We start from the raw sequence: 25,929 nt of genomic DNA on the forward strand, positions 1-25,929 counted from the left end.
CTTAACTATAACAAATTGTTTTAATAATGGCTGCTGAAGAACATAATAGTCAAATTGTTTTTTTTTTCCTTACCTGTAGAAACACTATCTTTGAATATAGGAACAGCAAGAGCTAGAAAGAAGTTGTTACAAAAAGAAGAAGCAGAGAAGAAGAACTTGATGGACTTGTGAGATTAAATTAAGAATATTACTGAGGAAAATGTACAAATGTGAAAAAGGGGAGAAGATGCTGTCCTTTTCTCACTGAAAAGCAACCATGATAATATTTCTGTTACCACTACACACGAGCAGCAGCTCTGAGATTCCACAAAAAACAATTTTGACTCATATCTGTTGGAGTAGGTGAATACCTGCTCGTTTAATACATCATTTATACAAACATGGTTACATTAATAGACACTGGAACACAACATTGTTATTTTTCCTGCAACAGAAAAATAGACCACTGGCCTCAGATGAATTGAATTTGTCAAACATTTTGATGGCAAAAAAAAGGTTTAGATATTGTGGATCTTGTGACTTAGTATCTCCTGTGTAGTCTTGTTGCATTTAAAGGACTATACCAATGATTTGTTTTTAGCGTGTTTCAATCACATACAACACAGCAACCTATTTTGCTGATTACACTGTTGAGTTTTAGATTTAAGTTGTATAAGACCATTTCAAGTCTACATTACTCCTTGTCAAGTAATGTAACATTTATGTAACGGAATGGAAACCAACATGTTTCTGACAGTTGGAAAAAATACATCAACAACTGTAAAGCTTGTATTTGAAAGTGGTTGGCAAAAATGTGAAGTATACACTGGTACGGTCCTTTAAGGTCTTGGTAATCACAGGGTAACATTCATGAGGAAACAGCTGCAGGGAATGTACCTTATGAGTAGCTGTCAAAGTGCAGACAAGCAAAAACAAACTGTCTCTTTCCTGTTGGATGATGTCTTCAACATATCTTCAATCTAAAAGTTAAACATCTTTGGAAAATATTCAGCAGGCTTTTAAACACTAGAAGAATTCAATTTAGTTACCCTTTGATCTTTAAAGCACAAATGTGATAATTGCAAAAACGTCATTATTTTCTCTTCACAGCAGCGATTTGTGACATATTTCTGCTTCTTGATTCCAGTGCATTGACATGAAAGTCAGTATACAGTATAGTGACTTGATGAAACAGTAACAGTGAGAACAAAATCAAACCACATTCATTAGTTTCCTTACAGTCCTGATTCATGTTTGTGCTGCCACTGATTAGCTTGATATGTGCATTTGCAAGTCAAAAACATTTAGTCCACACCTAGAATAATAAATAATCTCATAAAGGAGCTTCACTGATGACAGGACAAAACATACAAAAGATCTTTTTCAAAGTTCAGCAAGCAATCTGATTGGTTAATTTAAGGATTACAAAATGTTGATCTAACACTGTGTACTTACAATATCATGGCAAGAGTCTGGATTACCATCAATGTCTGCTGCAATGGTTCAACTTCATATTTCCACTTTCCGATTTCCACTTGAAGTTTTCTCTAACTGAAGAAAACTTTCCCCCCTAGAGTATCACTGATATATTCTGTATCTGCTTGTTCCAACATGATATTGAAGCTGTGCGATGCTGCACACACATCAAATTTCATTATTCTAGGTGTCATATGCGTTGATTTATACACATTTTCCCCAAATTCAACATGGTATATTTGGTATCTTTGGAAATGATTGGATAATTCCTAAAATTTGAATAAAGAACTGTGAAACTGAACTGTCTTTAGTGGCAAAACTTGAGTTTGTTACTATGGACCAAATTTGTGTGATATCCAGTGGAGTAGATGAGAAATATTTCCTTCCTTTAGTCTCCCCCTCCCCTCAGTCCAACCTGTACCACCTGCCAGCAACAAAAGTAACACATTTTTGAACTAGCAAGGACAGTGATAGCTTTTTACATTTTAAACCCATGAATTGTAAGATGGCCTACCGTGAGCAGATTTTCTGCTCTGAGACACTCTTGAGTGTCACTGTGCCTCATCTGTCCTTCAACACTGTACTTAAATGAATGATAGATGAGATGAACTCCAGAGGAAAGGAGGGGGTCCTGATGAAAAATGGATTAAAAAAAGAATTGAGTAAAATAAAAAGAAAAAATAGGTTGCTGTAACAGAAGCAAACAAAGCAACAGGAGAAAAATATCAATGTAGGACATTTGGTGCTGAATACCAACACTTCCTCATAATTACATGACAGTACCCGGCTAAAACAACCTTCAGTTATGTTTACACCACCTGCCAGCCATAGTAATGCACTCCAGAACAGGACCATTTTTTAAAAAATGTCGCAGTTGGAAACATGACACCCTCAATTGGAACAGGAAGCAAACTGTAGTCTCCTGCAGCAAAGCCCACTTTTTGCCATCTAACTATCTAGCCATCCATCCAACCGCCTCCTCGTAGTTAAGCAAAATCAAGCCATCTTGTATTGACGTCATCTGAACCATGTCGCTTGCCCGTGTCATAAGTACTACAGCTGCTAAATGGCGTAAACATAACTAAAGGTGGTTTTTGCTGGTCTGAATTTTAGACCTATACTGTTGTTTTTCCTGTGAGGATGGGCTGTGAATATAATAGGTGAACTTTAAACCTTGGGTTTTATCTCTTGTTTGTCAGTTTGCTTTTAACTGGTGATTATTTTCACAGACAGACTGCTGTTGCTGTTACTTTCCTTTCCTATAGGTGGTGCAGGTTGGCGGTGACTGAGAAACTCCCTCTCGTGGAAAATCTACAGCTTGGTAAACAGGAATGAGTGAGTTTGAGATTGTGAATGAGTTCCATGAAGTGATTCACATCTAAAAAAATACTAACATTTGGTTTTACGGGACTCACTGACCACAGTGCAGAAATATTTCAATTACTGTTATGTGAGTTTCCAGTATGTAATCAACAGGGAATGCATGAAATTTAAGCAAATAAAGTGTGTCAATACCTTACAAAGTCAAATGCTTCAACTCCCACCCCTCCACCCCACATATATACAGACATGTCCCCCACCCAACAGCACCCTTCACACAAACAAACACCCACAACTGTCTGTAACCTTGTGTCAACCATGGCCTGCCCTGTTCCCAGGCTTCTTTGGCCTCCAGTGTCCTCACTGTGAACGTGCAGCAGCCACAGCTTGTTGATGAACAACTGTTAAATATTATCCAGATGACATTGATATAGTTCAGTTTCATTCTCTCTCTCTCTTTCTCTCTTCCAAGAGCAACTGCCGCCGTGAGACCATCACAGTTTGGTGAGCAGAGGTTCCTGCCGACTGCCAATGGACCACAGACCTCAGGACACCACAGGAGTCATGTCCCACAGCTGCAGATAAACACAAGACGTGATCAGTTTGTTGTCAAAGAGAGACAACCCTAATGAACTTACTGATAGAAACATTTCTGCTGACTCTCCCTAAAGGATGATTGCAGAAATACTACAAACAGAATTTAACAGATAACTGTGTTTGTTTGGGCTCTGATACAAACAACATAATATTTAAACTGAACAATTTTACTTTCCAAAAATGAAAGTCTGAAGCAACATTCATTTAAAGCCCAAATGATGAAATTCTTTCAGGTTAGCAGAGAAACATTAGTGAATACATTATTTTACAAAATGATTAACCAATATTTTAGTGTTATAAAAAAAATCTGCCTTTAGTAATGTTTGACAAAACAAACAAAGAGACAGAGTCCCCATTTGAACAAGCTACTATGACTAAGATGCTAGCAAACAACTACCTACTTGGGCAACAACCAGACACAGAGCAACAATAAAATCCCATTGGAGTTATGTTTCTGTCCATATGTGAGTCCAATATTCTCCTTTTTGGTCTGCACCAACTCCTGAGAAAAATATCTGGCTCTTTAGCTGCTAGATGTTCCACTTTCTTCACTTGTTAGTCGTAAACTTTGTTTGTGTGCTGTTTGGTGCTGGGTGGGGAGACTCAACTATACAGTCAATGTGCAGGACAACCAAAACAAGTGGCTAAAAGCTTTAGCTGCAAAGATAAGTGTTGGGGTCATTTCTATGGTTGGCCAGGCCAACAAGAACCCCCGCCAGGCCAAAAATGTACAGTAAATGTACAGTACAGACTACAGTGTGTCAGTTAATAAATGCTGCAGCTTCCCAAGACCAAGGGGGAGGAAGGGGGTTAGCTCAGAAGTTAGCAACAATGGGTTAGTCTAACCTATAGGGCCCCAGACACCTCAGGGGCCTGAAGGCTCCGGTTACTACAGTTCACTGTGATACAATTAGCTTGAGGTAATTTGATTAACTATATTTTATTTGTCAATGTTTTCTTAGGTAATACACTAAAGCACAATATAAACTGAAATAATGGACCTTAAGTGGCTCCTGCATTTTTATCCATTATGTCCTTGCATGGGCATGTGTTAAAATCTAATTTTATAGTTTTCAGCTGGCATTACATTGATGTATATATTCATTTAAACAAAATACCACAAACAGCCTGACAAGCCGCCAACCAAGGCAGATAGTACTCCAGCTGAGCTGTACTGAAACACAACAGGATACATACATGATGCACACAAGGGGGGGGAATGGTTAGTCAATAGGGGCCCACTAGCATTTTAATCCTGCCTTTTTAATACTAAGCAAGAGACAAAAAGAGTGGGACAAAAAACCCTAACCATGGCAGAGTTAAAAACTCCCCCTGCTAAGGAGTGACTCTACTAAATGTGCCTGGATGTGCTTGCATATCTTATCTGAAACGCATGAAGACAACAGAAATTGTTTGTTCCCATCCAGACCTTGATAACCTTGTCGGTGCCAGAGGTGAGCAGACTTCCAGTGGTGGGCTCATAATGCATGTAAACAATGCTGTGCTTGCTGTCATGGAAGGTGGCTGTAGGCGCTCGGCTAGAAGACACAAAGGGAACGTCGTTTACTTTACTGTGAGAGCGCTGAGGAAGCTCGTCATTTAGCTATGAGAGGACAAAGGGTCAGTATATGACAACAACAGAGGCTAATTGTTACTCACTCCTCGTCAGTGATGGACTCGTGGCAGCTGTCACACACACGCACCTCAAACTCGAAGCCCATGAGGGGGATGGTGGAACGTTTGGATGAACATTTGCCACACACTGCCTGGCCACACTTCCTGCAGTGGTGCTGAGGAACACAAGAGGACTTGAACATGTCAGCTTTGTATAGTCTCATTACTAACCAGGAACAGCAAATAGCTTGACTACCAGAGGTGGGACATTGTTTTGCAGGTCATAACTAAGTTTCAAGTCTTGGCTATGAAATCCTGAGTCAAGTCCCAAGTCAAGACAAACAAGTCCTGAGTCAAGTCCCAAGTCAAGACAAACAAGTCCTGAGTCAAGTCCCAAGTCAAGACAAACAAGTCCTGAGTCAAGTCCAAGTCCTAAACTTTGTGTTTTGTGTCCTGAATAAGTCGTAATGTCCCCTTCACCAAGTTTAATGTTATTTAGGTTTTTTAAGCAGGGTAACTGTTAGTATGGGTGATTTACAGACATAATATTTAAAAGCAAACTGATCAGGTGCGTCTTTACAATGATTTGTCATTTCAGAGCTGAATATTTTTTGCCATCTGTTTTTAGTTAACCCCAGCAGGCTTTTCATCTCTACGTGATAATTTGAGGTATCATCTGATGTCTGTCTGCTGTACTGAACTCTTGGAAACTCTTGTGGAAACTTGTTCCTTCTGGCACAGCACGATAGGTTCAGAGTCATTTATAGTATATCTTTTGTCAGGAAAATAAAGAGTTGATTGCTGCGCATTTTTTACACCATATTTTCACATTGTAGATTTGATTTCAAGGCCAAGTCCAAGCAAAGTCATTGGTGTTAAAGTTATAATCCTTAAGATTTTCATGAAGTCAAATGCCATTTCATGCTGTTTATGGTCAGCATTTTTTCTACAATAGTCATTCAATGTATTTCAATTTTGTAATTACCTCTGTATATATAGCAGTTTTCATTGTTAGTGGCAGGATCCACCATTGCCGTACTGGACTCACGTTACAAACCGACGCACGATGGTCACAGGAAATGACACAGCATTGTTACTGTTTTTAATTTGATCTCACTGCTGTCAGCCTCACTGTTTGCTGTTCGCTCTCCTACAGTCAAATGAAGCTACTGCTGATGCTAACACAACATTTACCACAGCTGCTGCTTCATATCAAAAGCTAAATTGAAAATCAAGTCTTTTTTGATTTTGACAAGTCAAATATAAAATCATTAGATTCATGACTCGAATCCGATTCAAGTCCAAGTCGTGTGACTTGAAACCACACCTCTGCTGCATGTTGCTACATGGCTACCACCAGCAGACTAATTTCAACACTTGTGAATGGTTTTGTGATGACATGTTTTTGTTTCCATATAGAAGTACAGCCAATTCACTTAGCAATAAAAAGATAGCAACATCTATTCCATTTTCATAGTATTAAATGGAGGCTCTACATTATTGTTTACAATGCTGCTTCCTCAGTTGTACTGTTGCTTTTTTGCATCAAGATCTTTGTGGTTGCAATGAAACAGAAAACATGAACCTCATCTCCAGAAACAACTACAGTACTACTGTTCTGATTGGTTCTTTGCTACAGAATGTCCCAGAAGATTGCTCTGCAGTTGAAAAAGGGCTATTACTGAATCCATGAAGTGTGGATCCCACACACACACACACACACACACACACACACTTGAAATGAGTAAACACAACAGAAGGCTGTTCCTGAAAATGAGACAATAAGACAGTCACAAGAAGTCTGCTGGTTATTAGTGCAGCAAAAGTCTATGTTTTCGTCTATGTTTTCTGGAAAGTTGTCTGGTATGAATTCAGGGTGTAGTGCAGCTGCAGGTCACTGACTCTCCTTCAGCAGAGTACCTGACATCTAAACTATGATATCAGGTGTTGGGACTGATGATTTTATAATTAATGAAAGACTTAATTTCATACCAAAATGAAAGGAATAAAAGAACATTAGGAATGGGTGTGTCCAATACCTGTCGTAGGCCGATCTTCTTACTGTCCCACATCTGCTTGAAGTTCCAGAAGAAAGGTTGTTCACACTTCTGACAGGAGTCACTGTCCAGCCATTCAGGGGTCTGTGCAAATGCACAATTCAAAATCATATGAACGGTTTCTGCTATACATGTTTGAAATTATGCTCCCAGTATCACCAATGACCAAATGATAAGAACAATCAAGAGGTTCACTAATTTCTCATTTCTAAAGACCTGGACAAAGTAATTTTGTGAAAGTTTGAACAAACTATAGATGAGCAGAGACGTACTTACACATTATATATGCTTATTTCAACTTGTACACAAACATAACAGTAAAAATACAATTAATGATTTTAGGAGGAGTTGCACGTTGTAATTATTTCTTGATGTTATAAAGCATTGCATCATTTAATGAGCATCGATTGGTGCCATAGCAGACCCTGAACGCATCATACAGACAGGAGAAGGTGGTCTTTTTGGTGAGGTGACACACAACCCAACAGGGAAAAAGGAAGAAATCAGTTTCTGAGCACAGGAACTGTGAGCTGTCCTACCTGTTAAAGGTAACACAACTGTGTTTATGGTTGTTAAAGGAATATTTCAAGTGTTTGTCAGGTTTTATGATCAATGCTTTTGCTGTTTCAGTGTGGGCTTAGGTGACAGCTGATAGAGTTAGCAGACTGATGACTTTGGATGGAAAATGCATCATATTGTTATGCCTATAATTTCTCTGTGGAAATCACAAACAGGTGTGCAGAGACCTGTGTGGCTGATAAATATAATTATATCCTATATTGATAGTTTGAAGTTTTGTCTGTTTACACTGCAGTTTTGGAAATGCGAGGATGAGCTCTGCATACAAATCAAACCTCTAAAAAGTCATTTTACTGCTTCCCAACTGTTTTTTTTATCTCTAAATACTGAGAATGTCTATATATAAGCTATCATGACATTGTGCCAATGCGATTGTTTGTAAATGGGAAACCCATCTATTGTCAACCAACCTTTCAACCCTGATTGCCATGAGGAATGAAATGAGAAACTCCTGAATCAGTGTTCCCTCTTTCTAGTTTTTCTCTTTTAAATCCCACAGCTTTGATGAATTTGCCAGTTAGCAAATTTTTCGCTGAGTAACCAGCTACACAGTGCGGTGTTTGGTATAACAGCTATGAGTGATTGCTTGGGGAGCAACAGTAACCTACTCATATTATTTTAAAGCTCGCCTTGAGGGATGTCAGCTTCAACAGATCCAGTGAAACAGAAAATATAATTGAGATGAGATTTTGGACCAAATAACAGAGACAGAGGCACAACTGAATGATGCTGAGGCAGAATGAAAGTGACTGGGTAAATAAAGATGCAATGAAGTCTCAACTACTGTATGAAGACTGGCAGCACTGAGGGGGAGGAGAGAATGCAAGTCTCTCTGATAAAAGCCAGACTCTGTGTGTGTGTGTGTGTGTGTGTGTGTGTGTGTGTGTGTGTGTGTGTGTGTGTGTGTGTGTGTGTGTGTGTGTGTGTCTAATCTCGTGTCATGATCTCTTAAGAGAAATGATCTCAAAGTAGGAGGGAAAGCAAACATCATTGGTTTATCTAAACACACTGTATGTCAGTACGGACACATACTGTATGCAAACTGACAGAAAAACACAGAGCTCACATTTTAGAAATGTCCATATTTTTTCATATTTTCTCCATAAAGTGTCAGAGTTCACAGATTGAGCACGAACATGGGCTTGTGTGTTGGGTGAGACTGCCGCCTCATCCGTCTCTCTCACCTCTTGCCGTGTTACATCCATGTTCCAGATGACGATGCCTCCATCTGAGCTGCAGGAGATGAGCTGGCGAGTGTGTGAAGCATAGCACAAACCCTGAATCTTGTCACTGTAGGGAGCACACACACACACACACACACACAGGCATTAGACAACAGAGGAAGCACTAGGTCAATGACCTGATTTGTTAACAAGAACATAAGTGGTTTATATGAGTAATGCTGATCAAGTTTTTGCTGTCTCTTCAAAACTTTAACTCTTTTTAACCTGGCTCTCTGCAACAAAGCAGCTATGTTGCATAAAATAAAACCGGAATCTCTTTTTTTTTTTTTTAAATTAGACAAATGGAGAAATGGGTCCTGTGATGGAAATTTCAAATGTTGGTTTCATGTCTGAATAAGTTAACAACTATCAGTGTTTAGTTGTAAAAGAAATATCAATGAAGAAGAATGTTCTCAATTCCCAGTTCATGAATTTTGGAACTTATTTAGCAGTTAAAGGATTGTTTATCTCCATGGTTTAAATATTGACCATTGTGAGTCTGAGTCTCATCCACTTGTCTGATCAGCCCAATTTGTTTATTAAATGTTCTCAGCGATATCATCATTTATTAGATAGAATGCAGATTTTCTGCAGCCTATAAACCTAGAATCTGAACGCACCCAAGCCAGAGTAAACTAAAAATACCGCCTTGTGGTTATATGCCTCTGCCAACTGGTAAACTTGCAGTTTACATCCATGTCTATCCAGATTCATATATTATATGTTGTGAAGACTTTGAAGGAATTTAATAAAAGGTATTGAGTGTATTTTGTGGTGAAATTGTCATGTATTATTCCAGTGAATAATTCAGCCTTGGCTCTTCACTCATTCATTGCAAGATTGTTTTCTCAGCTACAGCGGTAAGCAAACCTCCCTAGTCAAGTGTATTGGGAAAACTATTCCTTTTGTTGTTGTCTAGCTTGTTATTCATTGTCTTTCCCCTTGCCTCAGATTTGTTATTCTTGCTCTGCTGTATGTCTATTAGTATGTAAGTTCAATGAGAGAAACAAAAAACAGAGTCAAATTCCTTGTATGTGTTCACAAGCTTGGCCAATAAAGCTGATTCTGATAGAACACAAAGTTGTAGCCATGAGATTGGACAGTGCTTCAGATATGGATGTTGCTGTGAAGAAGCTACAAATTCTAAAACGTGGATGCTTCACACACATCTTCAATCCGGCAGCACAGAGGATCTATACAATCATCACAGTTTCTGACCAAATGTGAAATATGGTCACAATCTCCCCTTCTATTCCTGTGTTATGGCACTGAATAATGGCAATGAATGAATAATGTTTTCGCAGAACATTATGATGTCACAGTGAAGTTGACCTTTGACCTTTTCAATATAAAATTTCACTATTTCATCATTTTATCCTATTAGACATTTGTGTCAAACTTTGTCATAATTAGCGTATGAATTCTTGAGTTATGGTCAAACATGTGTTTTGTGAGATCACAGTGACCTTGACCTTTGACCACCAAAATCTAATCAGTTAATCCTTTAGTCTGAGTGGACATTTGTGCCAAATTTGAAAAAATTCCCTCAAGGTTTTCCTGAGATATCACGTTCACAAGGACGGATGGATGGACAGACAGACGGACAACCCAAAAACATAATACCATAAGGCCAACTACTGTTGTGTCATCTGTGTACTTTATGATGTGGTTCGCGCTAAACTTGGCAAACAGTTGTAGGTCATCAGGGTAAACAGCAGTGGACTCAGGACACAGCCCTGAGGGGAGCTGGTGCTCAGTGATGGAAGTGTTGTTTCCAACCCGCACTGACTGGGGTCTGTCTGTGAGGAAGTCCAATAACCAGTTACAGAGGATGTTCAGGCTCAGTGTACCCAGTTTGCTTACCAAGTGAAGGGGGATGATTGTATTAAAACCTGAAGTCAATGAACAGCATTCACACATGGATGTTCTTTCCCTCCAAATGTGCCAGGCTCAGGTGGAGTGCAGAGGATAAGGCATCTTCAGTCGAGTGTTTAGGGCGGTATGCAAACTGGAATGGGTCAAGAGTGGGGGGAAGTCTGGATATTATGTGGTCCTCGACCAGCCTCTCAAAGCCCTTCATCATGATGGGAGTAAGTGCTACTGGGCGGTAGTCATTGAGACATGTAATTGTAGATTTTTTTGGCGCTGGTATGATGGTGGCAGTCTTGAAGCATGATGGGATGCCAGCCTGGTTCAGTGAGGTATTAAAAAAAGTCTTTGAGGACATGTGCCAGTTGGTCAACACATTCTCTGAGCACACGGCCCGGTATACTGTCAGGACCAGCAGCCTTCCTTGAGCTGACTTTCATCACGGTCCATCGGACATCAGCTGGGTCAAGACCGAGTACCTGGTCATCATGATGAGGTGTGGCTTTCCTCACGAGTGTGTCGTTGAGTGCCTCGAACCATTGAACGATTATTGAGCTCATTTAGGAAGGTGTTGTCATCACAAGGTGGAGGAGCAGTCTTGTAACTCTGTGATAGTTTGGATTCCCTGCCACATGCACCTGGTGTCCCTAGAGTCATGAACACTCCATGACACTGGACTTTCTGACCATGAGTGCGCTTTCAGTTCAGGTTGACTCTTGCTAATCTGAGGGCCACCATGTCACTGGATTTGAAGGCAGCATTTTGTGCTCTCCACAACACACACACCTCTGTGGTCATCCTAGGTTTCTGGTTTGTTTTTGGTTGTTACTGGTGACACAGACATCATCTGTGCACTTGCAATTTGTGATTGATTGCTCATCTCTTTCAGGTGCCAGTGCAGCCACTGCTGCACATGGCCCCACCATCTTAACCAACCAGTTGTGGTATAGTAGCAGATGCTTGTGATTCTTACTTGTGTCCTTGCAGTTCGATGGCAGTGCCTTTGCGCCCTCCGATGTCCCACATGATGATGGAATGGTCTGAGCTGCCGGAGAACAGCACCCTCTGGACCGGGTCCCAACACAGTGCAGTCACATTACCTGGGGCAAAGTACAACACACACACACCCACACACAGTGAAACATCAGCACCAGATCACAAACACACTCACAAAAAGGTCAAATAACAGACAGTTTATTCTCATATTGTAAAAAGGCTTTACACATGAGGGCCTCGTATTAAGAACCAGCGCATGATATATCATCTCAGCTCTGAATCCTCTCAGAATTATTTATGATCCGCTGATCATGTTATCATGGCTCATTTGCTGGACTTATACACAGTACAATACATGACTCCATGGAAATTTGACTAAAATATGACTATAAATTAGTAACTCAATGTCAGAAAAAAGACACATTTTTGTTACAGGCTATGAACTCATCTTTAAACTATGTCATCTTTAGACTTTAATTCCTATTTATCACTGTAGAAGACATTTTTCACTGCCTATGTTGAAGCAGATTCCACAGTGACAGCCACAAAAGATTTTCTTGAATATTAAAACCACCAGGGACCTACAGCTTTTGAATTTACTGGTAACTGGCTCAATAAATCCAAAATCTGCCTGAGGACAACACAATTTGAAAGAGGAAATCGAGCATCAACTATTATGTGAATTTGATGCAGCTACTGTCTGAACCTTGATGGTTTATGGGAGATTACTCCAAGTATAAAAGAAATAATTTAAGCATAAAGATGTAATTTTCTCTTCCTTTATCCCTTTCCCCTCCTGACAAAAGCTGTTCCCAGCTGACATCTTTCTGCAAGAGCTGTAACCGTTTCATTTGTAGTTTTTATTTTCTATTGTTTTAAGGCCACGTGTAAAATGGTTTTGAAAAGACCATTTTTAGATATAAAGTATAACCAAAAATATTATAAAATGGCAGTTTCTGTCATTTGCATTCAGCAACAGCTCCTCTCTTTGACAGCAGAAGAATGAACAAGCTGCCCATGCGGCACACAAGGAAAAGAGGAAAAGATACTTGTTTATTCAACAAAAACTAATATTTGTAAGAGTGAATGCTTGAAAGCAGAGCAGGAAGCAGAAAATATCAGGGCTTCGAAGCGTAGCTACAAGGCAATTTAGGTAACCGATTATTTATTAACGAAAGTCAATGACAGTTTTTGTCAACAGTGTTGTAGCTCATGGGGTAAAGACTGGGGCTGCAAGAATTCACAGCTTCTTCACTGTGTGTAGTGTGTGTAGAGTACCAGTGTGTCCCTTGAAGGTGGTGACAAGGCTGCAGCTGTCCTGTTCCAGCTTCAGGATAGTCACCTGACCAGACTGGTCCCCTACAAATGCATGTCTGGTCTCCACATCGAACCTGGGATAAGATTAAGGTCAAAAAAGCAAGAAATTGTGTCCTGCTAAGAAACCAGTGATGCATCGACTCATCTGTTAATGGACCGAAATGCACACTAGAAAAGCAAAATCCTACTTTATAACAGCACGCTGTTCAAGAAAATCCAGCGTTGTTTATAGCCGTGTTAAGAGTGAAATGTAAGATTTGAGTAAAGGCAGAGGAAGTACAGCATGTCAGTGGACGACTCTCAGCTATTTCACAGGCCTTTCAGTCAGTATCGTCCTCTGACCTGGTTATGTCACCATAGACCAAAATCATTACAACACTGTTGGCATTGTAGAAGAGAAAAATGACGACCGCACAAGGAATAACCTAATTATCCCATCCTCTTGAAATCCTTCTGTCTTAAAGAAAACACAATACAAATCTAGTTACTGGAATTGTTGTTTTCAATTTCCCTTTCCTCTCTGGAAACCTGAAATTAAATTCAATTATTTAAATAAATCTTTGCCATTCCACAGAAGCACACATTTGAGGATTTTCAAGGAAAAAAGCCTCTAAGAGTCTGGCTCAGTGGCTCCCCTCCCCCATCCAATCCCACTGTAAACTAATTACATTTTTGTAACTATTAACAATAACATAACTCCATTAACAACATGTTGAATGTTATTTCATTGCAATAATATTAGAAAGCTCATGAAGTACGTTTCCTTTCACTTTTACGTGAATTACTGTTGTGCAAGTAAGTTGAACTTTGCCCAAGCCGCAAGATGTTTCTGACAAACAAAAATCTTAAGTGGCTCTCTACTACACTAACAGTGAACTCAAGGACTCAAGGATGGATTTCATCATATTTTTTTATTTCAGTTTTGAATGAATTCTTGTTTGCTGGATGAGCATCACCTGTCAAAATCTTATTTTTTAAAAGTCATTTTGCTGTCTAAACATAAATCTTGGTAAGCTTACTAGTACAAACTTTTGTTTGTTGTTTCCACATGAATTATATTCATTTAACCTTAGTTCTGATGTTTTTTCTACTGGTAAAGCGTGGCGTAGAGTCAACGGTCTAGGTTAAAATAAGATCTAGTTAAAAAAAAACATTTTTAGATTATATTTGATTGTTGTTTAAACAGCAGCTGGTGACATACAGTCACTGAAGTGTTGAAACAACCATAAACTAGATGTCTGAAAACACTTTCATAAAACAGCCCTTATTATCCTGTTTTAAGTCACTCCAAACAAAAACACTGCCACTGTCATGGTCCAGTGTTTCTTCTACTATTTTCTAGCCATGCTAACCACACATAGCAAGTATGTAGTATGTAGAGGCTAGCAGGATACCAGCAGTCTGATGACCTCATGGCAGGCTCATTGGTATGGATCCTTGTTGCTGCTGAGCACTCACAGCCTTTCATCTGGCCATTGCAGAAACCTACTCAGACCGTTTCCTTGACAACAGCATGACTGATGCCTATTGTTAGCCCTTCCCATTAGTACAAACTAACTGGAAGCTAATCTCAATTGCTCTGTCTTATGTTGCTGGGGTCTTAAAATAGACTGTGTTGTCAACAATAAAAGGCCAAGAGTCCGAAGCACCGAAGATGGCTCATCACTTCCTACTTTATTACATCCACTCCACTCCATTTAACAGGGAGTGTAGCTGTCGAGTTCATGGAGCAAAGTCGCGGGCAGAGGAGCAAATGAAGACCAGGAGGGGACTGGGGGTGAGGGTGAGGGGCATTTAAAGGATACTGTAGTCCAGAAACCCAGGCTGCTGTGTGATAAGTCCCCAGCTGCTGGCCACTCTCTGAGCAGTGCCAGGTGAAGTTCTTGTCCTGGCCGGTGCTCAGAAGCCACTCCATCTCCAATACAAACAGCACCACTGTCACTCTGCCCTGGTGGGCTGCAGGCACACACACACACACACACGCACACATGCACGCACGCACACACAAGTACAACACACGAGATGCAATCAATTTGCATTGTGCTATCAATATCATTCATACTATATGCTAAAATTGCAAGAGAATATGCAATTAACACCATTTTTGTAAGCAGAAGATAGGGTGCCTTTCTTTAAGGAAAGAAGAGAAAGTTGCCTGACACTGGTGCAGACATAATTTGTCAGTTACACACAGCCACACATGACACAAGGACATGTGGTACAGATCTTCTCTTAAGATCAGAGAAAGACATATCATAAAAAGTCATCTAGAAATATCACTCTGAATTCATTCACGAATCAATTTTCCAAGGGTTGCGTGTGCATTAATACTATAAAAAACATCTAGTGTAGTTGGAACTGTAGCAGAGATCAATCAGTGGTGCTCTGGTCCAGTTATTTGTGAGTGAGATATACTCAACAGAAAGAAATGAATTATGAATACCATCAGAGAGCAAACTCCTAAAGCTGCAGAGTTTGCAAAGCTTGAAATACACAGCGCTGAGCAGACTTTATTAACAATGAACTGTCTGCCAGGGTAAAAATACAGCATGTGGTAATAAATAAAATGCAAATTGCAGAGAGTGAGCAGAGTTTCAGCTTTTATAAATTATCTTTTTAAAGGATCAGTGTGTAGGATGTAGTGGCATCTAGTGGCCAGGTTGCAGATTGCAACCAACTGAATACCCTCTCCCCTCCCCCTCCCCTTCCAGGTGTGTAGGAGAACCTACGGTGGACGTGAAACTCGCAAAAAATGCAAAAGGCCCTCTAGAGCCAGTGTTTGGTTTGTCCCTTCTGGGCTACTGTAGAAACATGGCCTTGCAACATGGTGGGCTCCGTGAAAGAGGACCCGCTCTCTATGCAGATATAAAGGGCTCATTCTAAGGTAACGAAAACACAATGAGTCTTATTTTCAGGTGATTGTACACTAATTAAAACATATGAATATTTTATTCCATTTAGCCAAGTCCGTTCTGCTGGACGCCACTAAATTCCTAAAGGAAGAGTGAAGTAACAAGTCAGTTACACCTCACGTTACACATAAAGGTGTTAAACTTTGGTTGGAAAACATGCAAAATAGTGCAAATATTGATGTCACTGAAGGGCTGTGTGCAGGTACTAGAGTTGGATTTATTACTTGTACAAGTGATTTTTGGATAAATGATTCAGGCAAGGCAATTCTAGGTTTCATGTTTGTTTGTTTTTAACAGAGGCCCAAAAAGAGGTTATTATTTGTTGAGATGGGTCAACTTAAAGTCCATTATGTGTTGAATATTTTGTTTGTGGAAAAATTATACTATCTTTGTTTGTCATTGTGACTTATACCACCACAAGAATTCATCTTTTTCAGACATTTTAAAATCCTACACATAGGGGCTTTAAGACCTTACATACAATATTATACTGGTACTTTCAAGTCCATAACTGCTACATTAATGACACAGAAACAAGTAAAATAACACGTACAGTACAGGTCATAGATAGATACAGTAGATAGTACTATTCGTTAAGGTTTCGTCCATGGATGACAGAAAAGTATAAAGGGAGTTGGGCTTATCTTTAACAGTATAAAGTTAAGTATATCAGGTTTAGTGCTTAGTTGAGCATAAGTTGGCTTTGGTTTTTATATCAATCTAAGGAGTAATCTAAGACAATTAAAAACTCAGAAAAAATGTTTATGCTGCATTTAAACCTCATAAGTCCAAATTCAAGACAATTTCATTACTTTCACACTACTTTTAACATTTTGTTGGGATTATGTGAGTTAGGACTATGTTAGAGCTATGTGCCACAAAGATAAGTTTCAAAACAAACCAACTTCCTGACATGTGATATTGACTGACTGACACACACCCACCCACACACATACATACACACTTCCTGTCTCACCCTGGTAGGTTCGTGCTGGGGTCATCTTATTGTAATCTTCTGACAGGATGAACTCCTGAAAGACAGGAAATGGACAAAAATGTTTGATTCGGGTTTCAAAGTAAATCTATGAACGGCAAAATAAATCACATTACTGCATTTAAATTTTGGTGTGTATATAATAATGGATCAAACTTTAAAACATTTGATCTATAAGACTTTAAGGTGCCTTAAAAATGGGATTACTTTTGAAGCATAGGCCTTCCTCCTGCAGAGAGATAAATACTTATTCACGTTCACTTTCTAAAAATGTGACTGAGATTGACTGTGTGTAAGCCAGTAAAAAGAAGAACAGCTTTTGATCTGACGCTGTGATTTCCTCTGCGGCCTCCGCCCATCATAAAAAAACTTGAAGGAACTTTGAGTATTAAGGTTGTTTTGAGTTGAAAATCCTAGAAAATGTGTTATGTTCTGTCTTACTTTGTATTGGGCTGACTTGTTCCAAAACAAATGACTCCCACTGTGAAATTCTCAAACAATAAAACAATAGCTGGACTGTATTACACTGCTGTATCTGAGAATAGACTGGCCTGAACTGCTGTACTGTGACGTGTAAGAGTAAGACCAGCAGTTATAAGTCACACTAGTGGCCACTAGAGGCTGCAATGTTCATTAAACCATATGTTCCGTGCAAGGAATGGACAAAATATTGATTTCTAGAACAATGCCAGTAATCTTGGTGTCCTAAAGGAAAGGTCACAGGGTCATTAGATAAATACAGTGATGGTTCACCTCTGGGGAGCAAGAACATTCTCAGTAAATTTAATGTTAAATTTTCTTGAGTGCAAATTTGACATTTTGGCACGAGGGAGGGATAAGAGGAATGCATAGTGTCCAAAATTCTAAAGGTTTCATCCATTGGGGAGCATGAATGTACTCAGTAAATTCCACAAAAGCTGCCTATTAAGTTTTGATATATCTTGCGTACAAATGGAAATTGTGCAGGTAGGGTTAGGAAAAGGTCATCTGCTGCATTTACAACTGGTGTTAGCATGTGATCTGTTACTGGATACATTATCTGAATAATGACATCTGATCCATGGGTCTTTGCATGCCAACAAACATGGTGCTTCTCAGGTCAAGAGAGGCACTGCCACAAATGGCCATCATTCATTTCTAAACCACTTTTTGTCAGGGAAAACTTGTAGCTACCCAGACTATTTGAAGCTTTTGCAGGACTTGCTTTAGCTAGCAGGACCAGGGGGAGTTAGGTGACCTTTCAACTTGCTGGTACAATTTTTTTAATGAGTGTACCGTATTTGCATTCACACCTGCCTGATATCCAATGACAATTTGAGACCACCTACAATGTGATCTGGCCCATCAGATCACATTGCGACCACAATTTTTTCGCCTATCCAGATAACGTATCCAGATACAGACCACATTTTGTTACCAGGTGCAACCGTGTCATCCTCTGTGGAACTTGAATACTTGAATACACCAAATGTCATGGCAATCTGGCAAATAGCATTGAGATACCTTGTTATGGACAAAGTGTTGGTCAAGAGGAAATTATGTTGTGATATTGCTGCAAGGTTGAGGGGTCATCAAAAGCTTTAGGGAATCATCTCCAGTAGTCCATGAGTACCCATAGTAAATGTCATGGTACCCTGGCCAGCAGTTGTGTAGACAACTTGCACTAAAGTGATGGACTGATGGATTGTAATTTAGGTCTTTTAATATCTTGTGCCTGCAAATGCCTGCAAAATAACCTCCATAAAAACAAAGCTCTGACTTTGGTTTTGATACAATGGTCTTTTCATCATTTTCAAGTACGAAATGGGGTTTTTTTGTTTGTTTTGTTTATTTGTTTGTTTGTTTACAAAAAATATTTTTTCCATTAAAATAAGCCAAACAGCTATACAAATGATTTGCCTCAATAATGAATGATTTAAATCAGGAAGTATCAAACCAAAAATAAAGTAGTCAACAAAGTAACCAAGACTAACAATCTGAACAAGCATTTGGTGCTTCCTTTCAATATTTAACACTTCACTTAGTTCAAAGAACTTCTGACGCAGATCAGTTAAAAATTAATTAAGTTCCTGACCATTTGTACACAGCATAAAGAGAAAAAACAATATTTCAGAGTTCAGAGGTTTTCCCTTATCACAGTGACCTGACGAAAGCCTCTTTGGAGTTTCACCAAAACACAAACAATTAGACCTGCATTCCATTTTACATGCCAAAGAGCAGATAATAAATAGAGATCCTCCTGCCAACATACTGACAAAAATACAGGAATGACCTGTATCCTTCAGGTCATTACCAGTGAAAAACTATAAAAACATGGACATTCCTCAGTTGAGTGAGGAGAGGAAAGAAAGAATAGAGGGTTTTGTTGGGAAGGGGAAGTAGGTTGATGGTTGGACTTACACAGATACTTCCAGTGTCCATCCCAACGGACAGCCTCCTGGTCTCTGGGTTAAAGGACATACAGGAGCACGACGCTGGAGAAACAAGGACAGACAAAAGTGAACACTCTGCTTGTATGTGTCTGCAAGTTGTGTCAATTTAACTTTTAAGACTAATCTGCTGTGTAAATTTTTATTGTTATGATACATTCTTTGTCATTTTGCTTTTGTGGCTATATTTATGTTCTGCTGCAATAAATGTTTGGGAATTAGTATTATTTTCACAAGTTTTTGAAAGCCAATAGTGATATATGAATTTGGGAGTGAAGCTACAAAAAACTTATTATATATAATGATACTTGATACTTATAATGAAAGTTATTTCTTGACCTTGTCATTTCTTAACTCAGGTTAAGCTTACTAGCTTTTTCGGAGCTTACAACTGCATTTCACAGTCCTCCTGAGTGGATGGAGTTTGCTCAGCTGAGCGAAGTTTCATACTTAGGTCATGTGATAACAATGTCATGTGATCACAATGACCTAAGTATGACAAAACCGAGCAAAATCCATCAACTGAAAAAGACCATGAGATGCGACTGAAAGCCCTAGAAAAAGCTAGAAAGTGAAGCTTGAGTTAAGATTTTTTTGTGCATTGTTGCACAATACCCAAAAAAATACTTTAAAAAACTGAATACTGATTCAGTCATTACTTCAGCTTGATATGCATCTCCTGACTAATGTTATCAAGACTAGGGATATGGACAAAATCAAATATCACAATATTTTTGACCAAATACCAATATCGATATTGCAAAACAATTGTGTAAGGATGACTATTAATGCTCTCACAAAAATATTTACACAATGAGATTTTTGATAAATAATCATCAGTAGTGTGGATATAATGACTAACTGGTTAAAGGCAAATAATAGAAGAGCTACAACAGTCTGGTGCCAGGAAAAGACAACACATGCCATATCACTATATGACGATATCCAAAAAAAGACAATATCTAGTCTCATATGATATGGATATAATATTGATATACTGCCCGGTCCTACTAGGAACATTGTTAAATCATGTCCTCCACCTATTTTAACTAAATGGTGGTGGTGTTGTACTGGAAGGACACATTTTCAGTGTGTTCCCAGCCTTCAAAACTACCACAGAGTTAAATTAGGCTAACACCTCTCTGAAACAGTCTCAACATTTCAACATTCTCAGCTTCACAATACTCATATGCATGTTTGATTTTTGTTATTCTATTCACAACCTGTGGGACAACTTCTCAGGACACAAACCAACTTAAACAGTTTTAGTCCTCAGTCAGTGTTTATTCAGGTCTCTCAAGCAGAACGTGTTTTGTTTTTTGACGGCCTCGGGGCGATTTTATTTGGCGTTTTCATTGTTTCTTTGCTTATCCTGTTTATTAGAACAGTATTTAATTAAAAAGGAAATTCACTAATAATGTATTCTTGTTTACACTATGCTGCGTGGTAATTTTCCTTTAAATAGCTGCAAATACGCAAATATCAACAGCTTTAAGTCAAAAATATCAGAATCTATATTTGTCTATAATGAGGCAGGGTGCCCACAATAAGACAACAGCTGTGAGTTCATCATGCAGAAACAAATACAGCAGCAGTGGTTTATTAGTTACTAACTGATTAAACATCATTAATAACTTTCCATTTGTCCTCTTACACCAAAGAAACAATAATAATATTGCTATTTTTTTTGGAAGGTTGAATCCATTCAGCGTGAGACAGTACACATCTCGAGAGAACTTCCTGTCAGTTCAAACCATCTTTGGTTGATTTACAGTGGTGAAGATAACCCTAAAACTAATTTACTGCAGATGATTTAGACGTTTATGTCGACCGTTGAACCGTTTTGGATGACAGTGTGCTGTTGCAATTTCCTGAATGTGCTGGCTGAGGTTTAAGAGACAAAAAAAATTAGAAATGTGGGACCAACATCTCTGCATTTCAATCTCATCTGAAAGTTTCCACATAACAAACTCATGGTGAAGCAACTCTGAAATGCACAGATGGCTTAATGTGTGAAAAGTTATACTCAGTGGAGATTAACTAGAGCAAAACATCATTCATGAATCAGTTCCTTCGACTTGTATTTTATCACATTTTAAATCATTGAGTCAAGATTTTCACTCTGAAAAGAAAAAAGAAAACATTTTAATTACTTCCTGTATTTATGAGTTATGAAAGCAGTAATTACATTGTAATATTTCAGACACTCATTTCAGCTTTTGTATCAGTAAACTAACAAGTTTAACATATATGCAGCATCCAGTACTGTTATTGTAAGCTACATATCTTGCTGATGGTAGTATGGCATTTCCTCCAGTTGCACAACTGGAGGGAAACAAGGACACATGGTGTCACAGATATGAAGAGAGAGGAGTGAAACAATTGTACAGGAGCTAAGACATGAGTCTGTGTGATTCATTATGTCCATTATGATGAGGTGAAACACTCACACAGAATGAAAGCAAACACAGAGGAAGAATGAACAAAAACAGGAATGAACAACATGCCTGTTTCAAGAAGTACAGTAAGTGCTATCCAGACAATTGGCTGACTGAAGATACACACTCCTACATATTCATGATATATTTGATTACACTGAACGAGCCAATCAATCAGCTTGTTCAAAGACAGACAGACAGATGAACTGTATGTGGGCTCTTGCAAAAAAAAAGGCAATAAATCAAACAGTTCCAAACAGGATACAGACAAATAAACACATGCACAAAAAGAAAGCAAGAATACTTACATGACATTGTGTGGTAGACACTGGGCCAATACTGGCCGCTGTCTCTCTTCAGCCATACCCGAATCGTCCTGGAGAGTGAAACATCATATTTTAGCCTCTGCATTACCAACAGCCCTCATGGCTCTACAGTTGTAACCCTGAATGATTGATGTGTACATTCTCCAGTCTCTCTGGATTTTAGGTCATTAGCAGGCAGCAGTTTAATCAACACAGGAAGTCATGTAAACACACCCAACTTCACGCACTCTAGGTTCATATCAGAATCTCTACCCTACTGTTACTGTAGCAGGCATTTACCACCACTGTCCCCCCATAACAACAGCATGTAGGAACTAAATTACATCAAGACGAGGGGGCGTTAATTCTCACCTTTAGAATAAGAGACACGTCAGTCAGTCGGTATGAGCACCTGTACTAACCTTAGATTACCATCCACATTACATTGTTTCTCAATCAATGCCATTATAAAATTCATTGTTTTCACCATGAGTTACTTTCTCTATTTTTTTAATGCCACAGCAATAACATGATTGATTCCAATAACATTCAATCAGCGAGGTGTAGAGATTTTAAATTTGGGGAAGAGTTAGCACTAGTATGGGATTAATACTCAGTATCAGCAGATTCCCTGAGCTGAGGTGTCAGATTTGGCATGGGGAGAAAAAAAGTTGGATGTGAACTTGTCTATCTATAATAGGCTGAAACTTACAGTGCTGTAAGTCGGAATAAAATAATAACCACTTTCTTATCTCTGCAACAGTACAAAATAATATTTCGAACATACATGATGTGCCACGATGGAGGTCGTACAGCTTGGTTACGCAACATAAAATATAAAGGAGTTAAAGAAAACAAAGATGTAATGGACACAGTAACTGAGGTGGTACACAGCATTACAGCACATACAACCTTTGTACAGTATGCAGAAGCTCACAGCCACCCTCCAACCACCAACACTAACAGATGTACACACTCAATAGACACTCATAGCAACAAACACACACACACAGACACACACAGACAAACACACACACACACACACACACACAGGCAGGTTAAACATTGGGAGAGTGAGGGACAAATTACAGAATTCTTATTCCAACTGGAGAGAGAAATTATGTAAAGGCACTCTAAATGCTTATTCAAAACATATGTGGAATCCCAACTGCACCTTTTTTTCTTTTTTTTAACGAATGTCTATTTTTACTTATTTTTGAATGAGTCCATTTTTGGCAGGTAGCTAGCTAAAGTTAGCCCCTATTTAAATGACCATAACCGGTAGTTCAGTCTAATGAACTACGTTTTTTACTGACGTTATCTGGCCAGTGGTGAGCTGAACGTTGTTTTCAATGAGCACACTGTCGTTAACTAGCATGCACGGTGCTCAAATGACTGTCAGCTGACACTTTATAGAAATGTTAAAAGGGGATGTTTTCTTTTATCCTGGTACACCGTTGGACTATTTCTACATAAAAATGGCTTTGTAGTTATTAAACCAGACAAAGGACATTATTACTGGAGGCAAAAGCATAGCAGGTGACGGCTATAAAGCAGGATTTGATGGTTAATTTGAGGCTAGCTTACCTGTCTTCAGACACGCTGATAACGCCGTCCTCCTTGGGAATGATGACCGCCGTGCTAACAACATCTTGGAAAGCCTCAATCTTGCTCAGCAGACATGGCTTCCGAGCCTGCGGCTGAAGCTGAGGCTGAATTTCGGCCGCCATGTGTTGGTGGTGCACAAACCTCCGTGTCCGGTTCTGACTTCGGGACACATAACCCAGCCTGGCCCGACAGGAGAGCAGCTGGCCGGCTGTCAGGCAGCGCACACACACGGTGTTGTGACGGCTGTCAGAGACGCTGGCTGCCAGTCAGCTGACCACTCACACACATACACACACACACACACCTGATACCAAAGATACACACTCGACCACAGTAAGCATTTCCTCCCAACAAAATAAGACATCCTGCCCCTCCGCTCTTGTACTTTCAGAATAAACGCGTCATTTCTCAAACTCAAACATTTTAAAACAGATCTTTATTTTCAGTCCAGTGCAACTCTCGGCGTACAGTTTCATATAAAACTGAGTAGATTATAACAAGAAATTTCAAAAGTGTGATACAAATAGAATCTTATATTATCTTTGGCACAAAAGAAATCCCAAACAGCTGTTTAAATAATCATAATGGTACCACTTTCTCATGAGGAACAACTTATGAAGGGTGAGCTGCAGTTAATGGCTTAATTTCCTCCATGATTGTTATTGCAAAGGCATAAAGTTGGGGAGACAGATTTTAAAATGGTCAAGATTGATGCAGCAGAAGCCAACATCTTGACTTTTAGTTCCTGCAGGTATAAGCTCCTGTCAATATCAGTTATAACAAATTATTAAGAACAACTTTGGGGTTGCGAGGTTGTGGGAAATCTCCCTCTAGCAGGACACCTGCTTTGTCTTTTTAGCCAGCTCTTTGATTAATCAGAAAAACCCTCAAATGGACTGTTCACTGCAAAACAGCTTCTACTAGTGTATGGACCGAAATCTATTCATTAACAACTAATTAACATATATAAAACTTGATGGACTTATTGTAACACCTTTATTAACGTTCATATTTGCAGATCCTGTATTTAGATCCTTATTTATTCAGGACTACTAAAACTTTAATCTGCAGGCTTAATGACTTATTAGACAGTGATAAACATGACTGACTGATAAACGTGACTCTTATTAACAAACATTTATAACTGCTGATTGAACATTTAGAAGTGAGAATCCCATAAAATGTACCAACATTTATTAATTTATTAAAACAAGAGTTTTTAGTAAAACAGAATGGCAGCTTCCCAAACTTGAAAATGTCTTAAGTGTTGGTGTCAGATCTAAAGCTGGACAAACTATTAATAAATTGCAGATTAGCAGCAAAATACAGTCCCCAGTTTACTGTATGTTTAATGTAATGAATACAATACGCAGCCTCTGAGTTTAATTGCGTTTATGTTGAAGGGTAAAAAAAGTATTTTTTTTAGGTTTTTTCCGCTAGCTTCACACATTTGACTGATGATAACACTGACAGTCAAGCTGCTGCACAACAACACATCAACCATACGATCACGACCTTCATAATAAAAGCCCTTCTGACAATCACTTGTTTTGGTTTTTGATTCAAGCGATATTATCGTGAAACAACTGCTAATCCATATCAGCCATGAAGATAACCCAGTAATATGTGTTATCATCAAAACAATGTGACATGCTGTTTACAGGAAGTGGTGAAACATACATAAGGATATTCATTTCCGGTAACATTTTGTCTAGACTTCAGTATAAAGGTCTAAAAACTATGAATTTGAGGAATTTTTAGATTTTAAATTTTAGAGCAACAATCACATCACAATACTGTAATAAACATATCAAGAGAGTGGAATAGCTATAAAAATGTTAAATTGATCTGACATGAACAAGTGAAATTTGAAAAAAAAATCTATATTTGTGCTGCTTTTAAAAGAGGAAAATGAAAAGATAAAGAAATCAAAATGATAGCAAACAAATAACTTCTATTGAGGATGTAGTGTTGTAAATATTTATTCTGATCAAGGTAACTTGTGTACTCTCTCCAGCTGTGGAAGAAAATACAGCTCCTATATATGAAGTGAAAGTCATGCTAAAATGTAAAAAAAAAAAAAAACAATAATAAGTAAAGGTCCTGCATTCAAACTTACATTTCTACTGATGAAGTGCAAAAGTACTATCAGAAAAATATATTCGCATTTTCAAATAAAGATATTGGAAGATGTCCCTTTTCAGAGTGTTATTTTA

The 25,929-nt window shown here is 38.7% G+C and overlaps 1 protein-coding gene across 1 annotated transcript; it reads right to left on the minus strand.

The window, feature by feature from the left end:
• Positions 1 to 329: 329 nt before the first annotated feature.
• Positions 330 to 24,049, minus strand: wdfy2 (WD repeat and FYVE domain containing 2). The gene is made up of 12 exons (XM_044365761.1): positions 23,693 to 24,049; positions 22,109 to 22,176; positions 19,334 to 19,407; positions 16,916 to 16,970; positions 14,833 to 14,983; positions 12,989 to 13,101; positions 11,688 to 11,814; positions 8,807 to 8,912; positions 7,026 to 7,127; positions 5,032 to 5,162; positions 4,802 to 4,910; positions 330 to 3,350 (listed from the first exon to the last, which is right to left on the minus strand). Exons 1-12 carry the CDS (start codon positions 23,833 to 23,835, stop codon positions 3,321 to 3,323), a joined length of 1,209 nt encoding a protein of 402 aa, XP_044221696.1. The 5' UTR covers positions 23,836 to 24,049; the 3' UTR covers positions 330 to 3,320.
• Between the last annotated feature and the right edge of the window lie 1,880 nt (positions 24,050 to 25,929).

This window comes from Thunnus albacares, chromosome 11 (assembly GCF_914725855.1).
Source record: "Thunnus albacares chromosome 11, fThuAlb1.1, whole genome shotgun sequence".
Lineage (NCBI taxonomy): Eukaryota > Metazoa > Chordata > Actinopteri > Scombriformes > Scombridae > Thunnus > Thunnus albacares.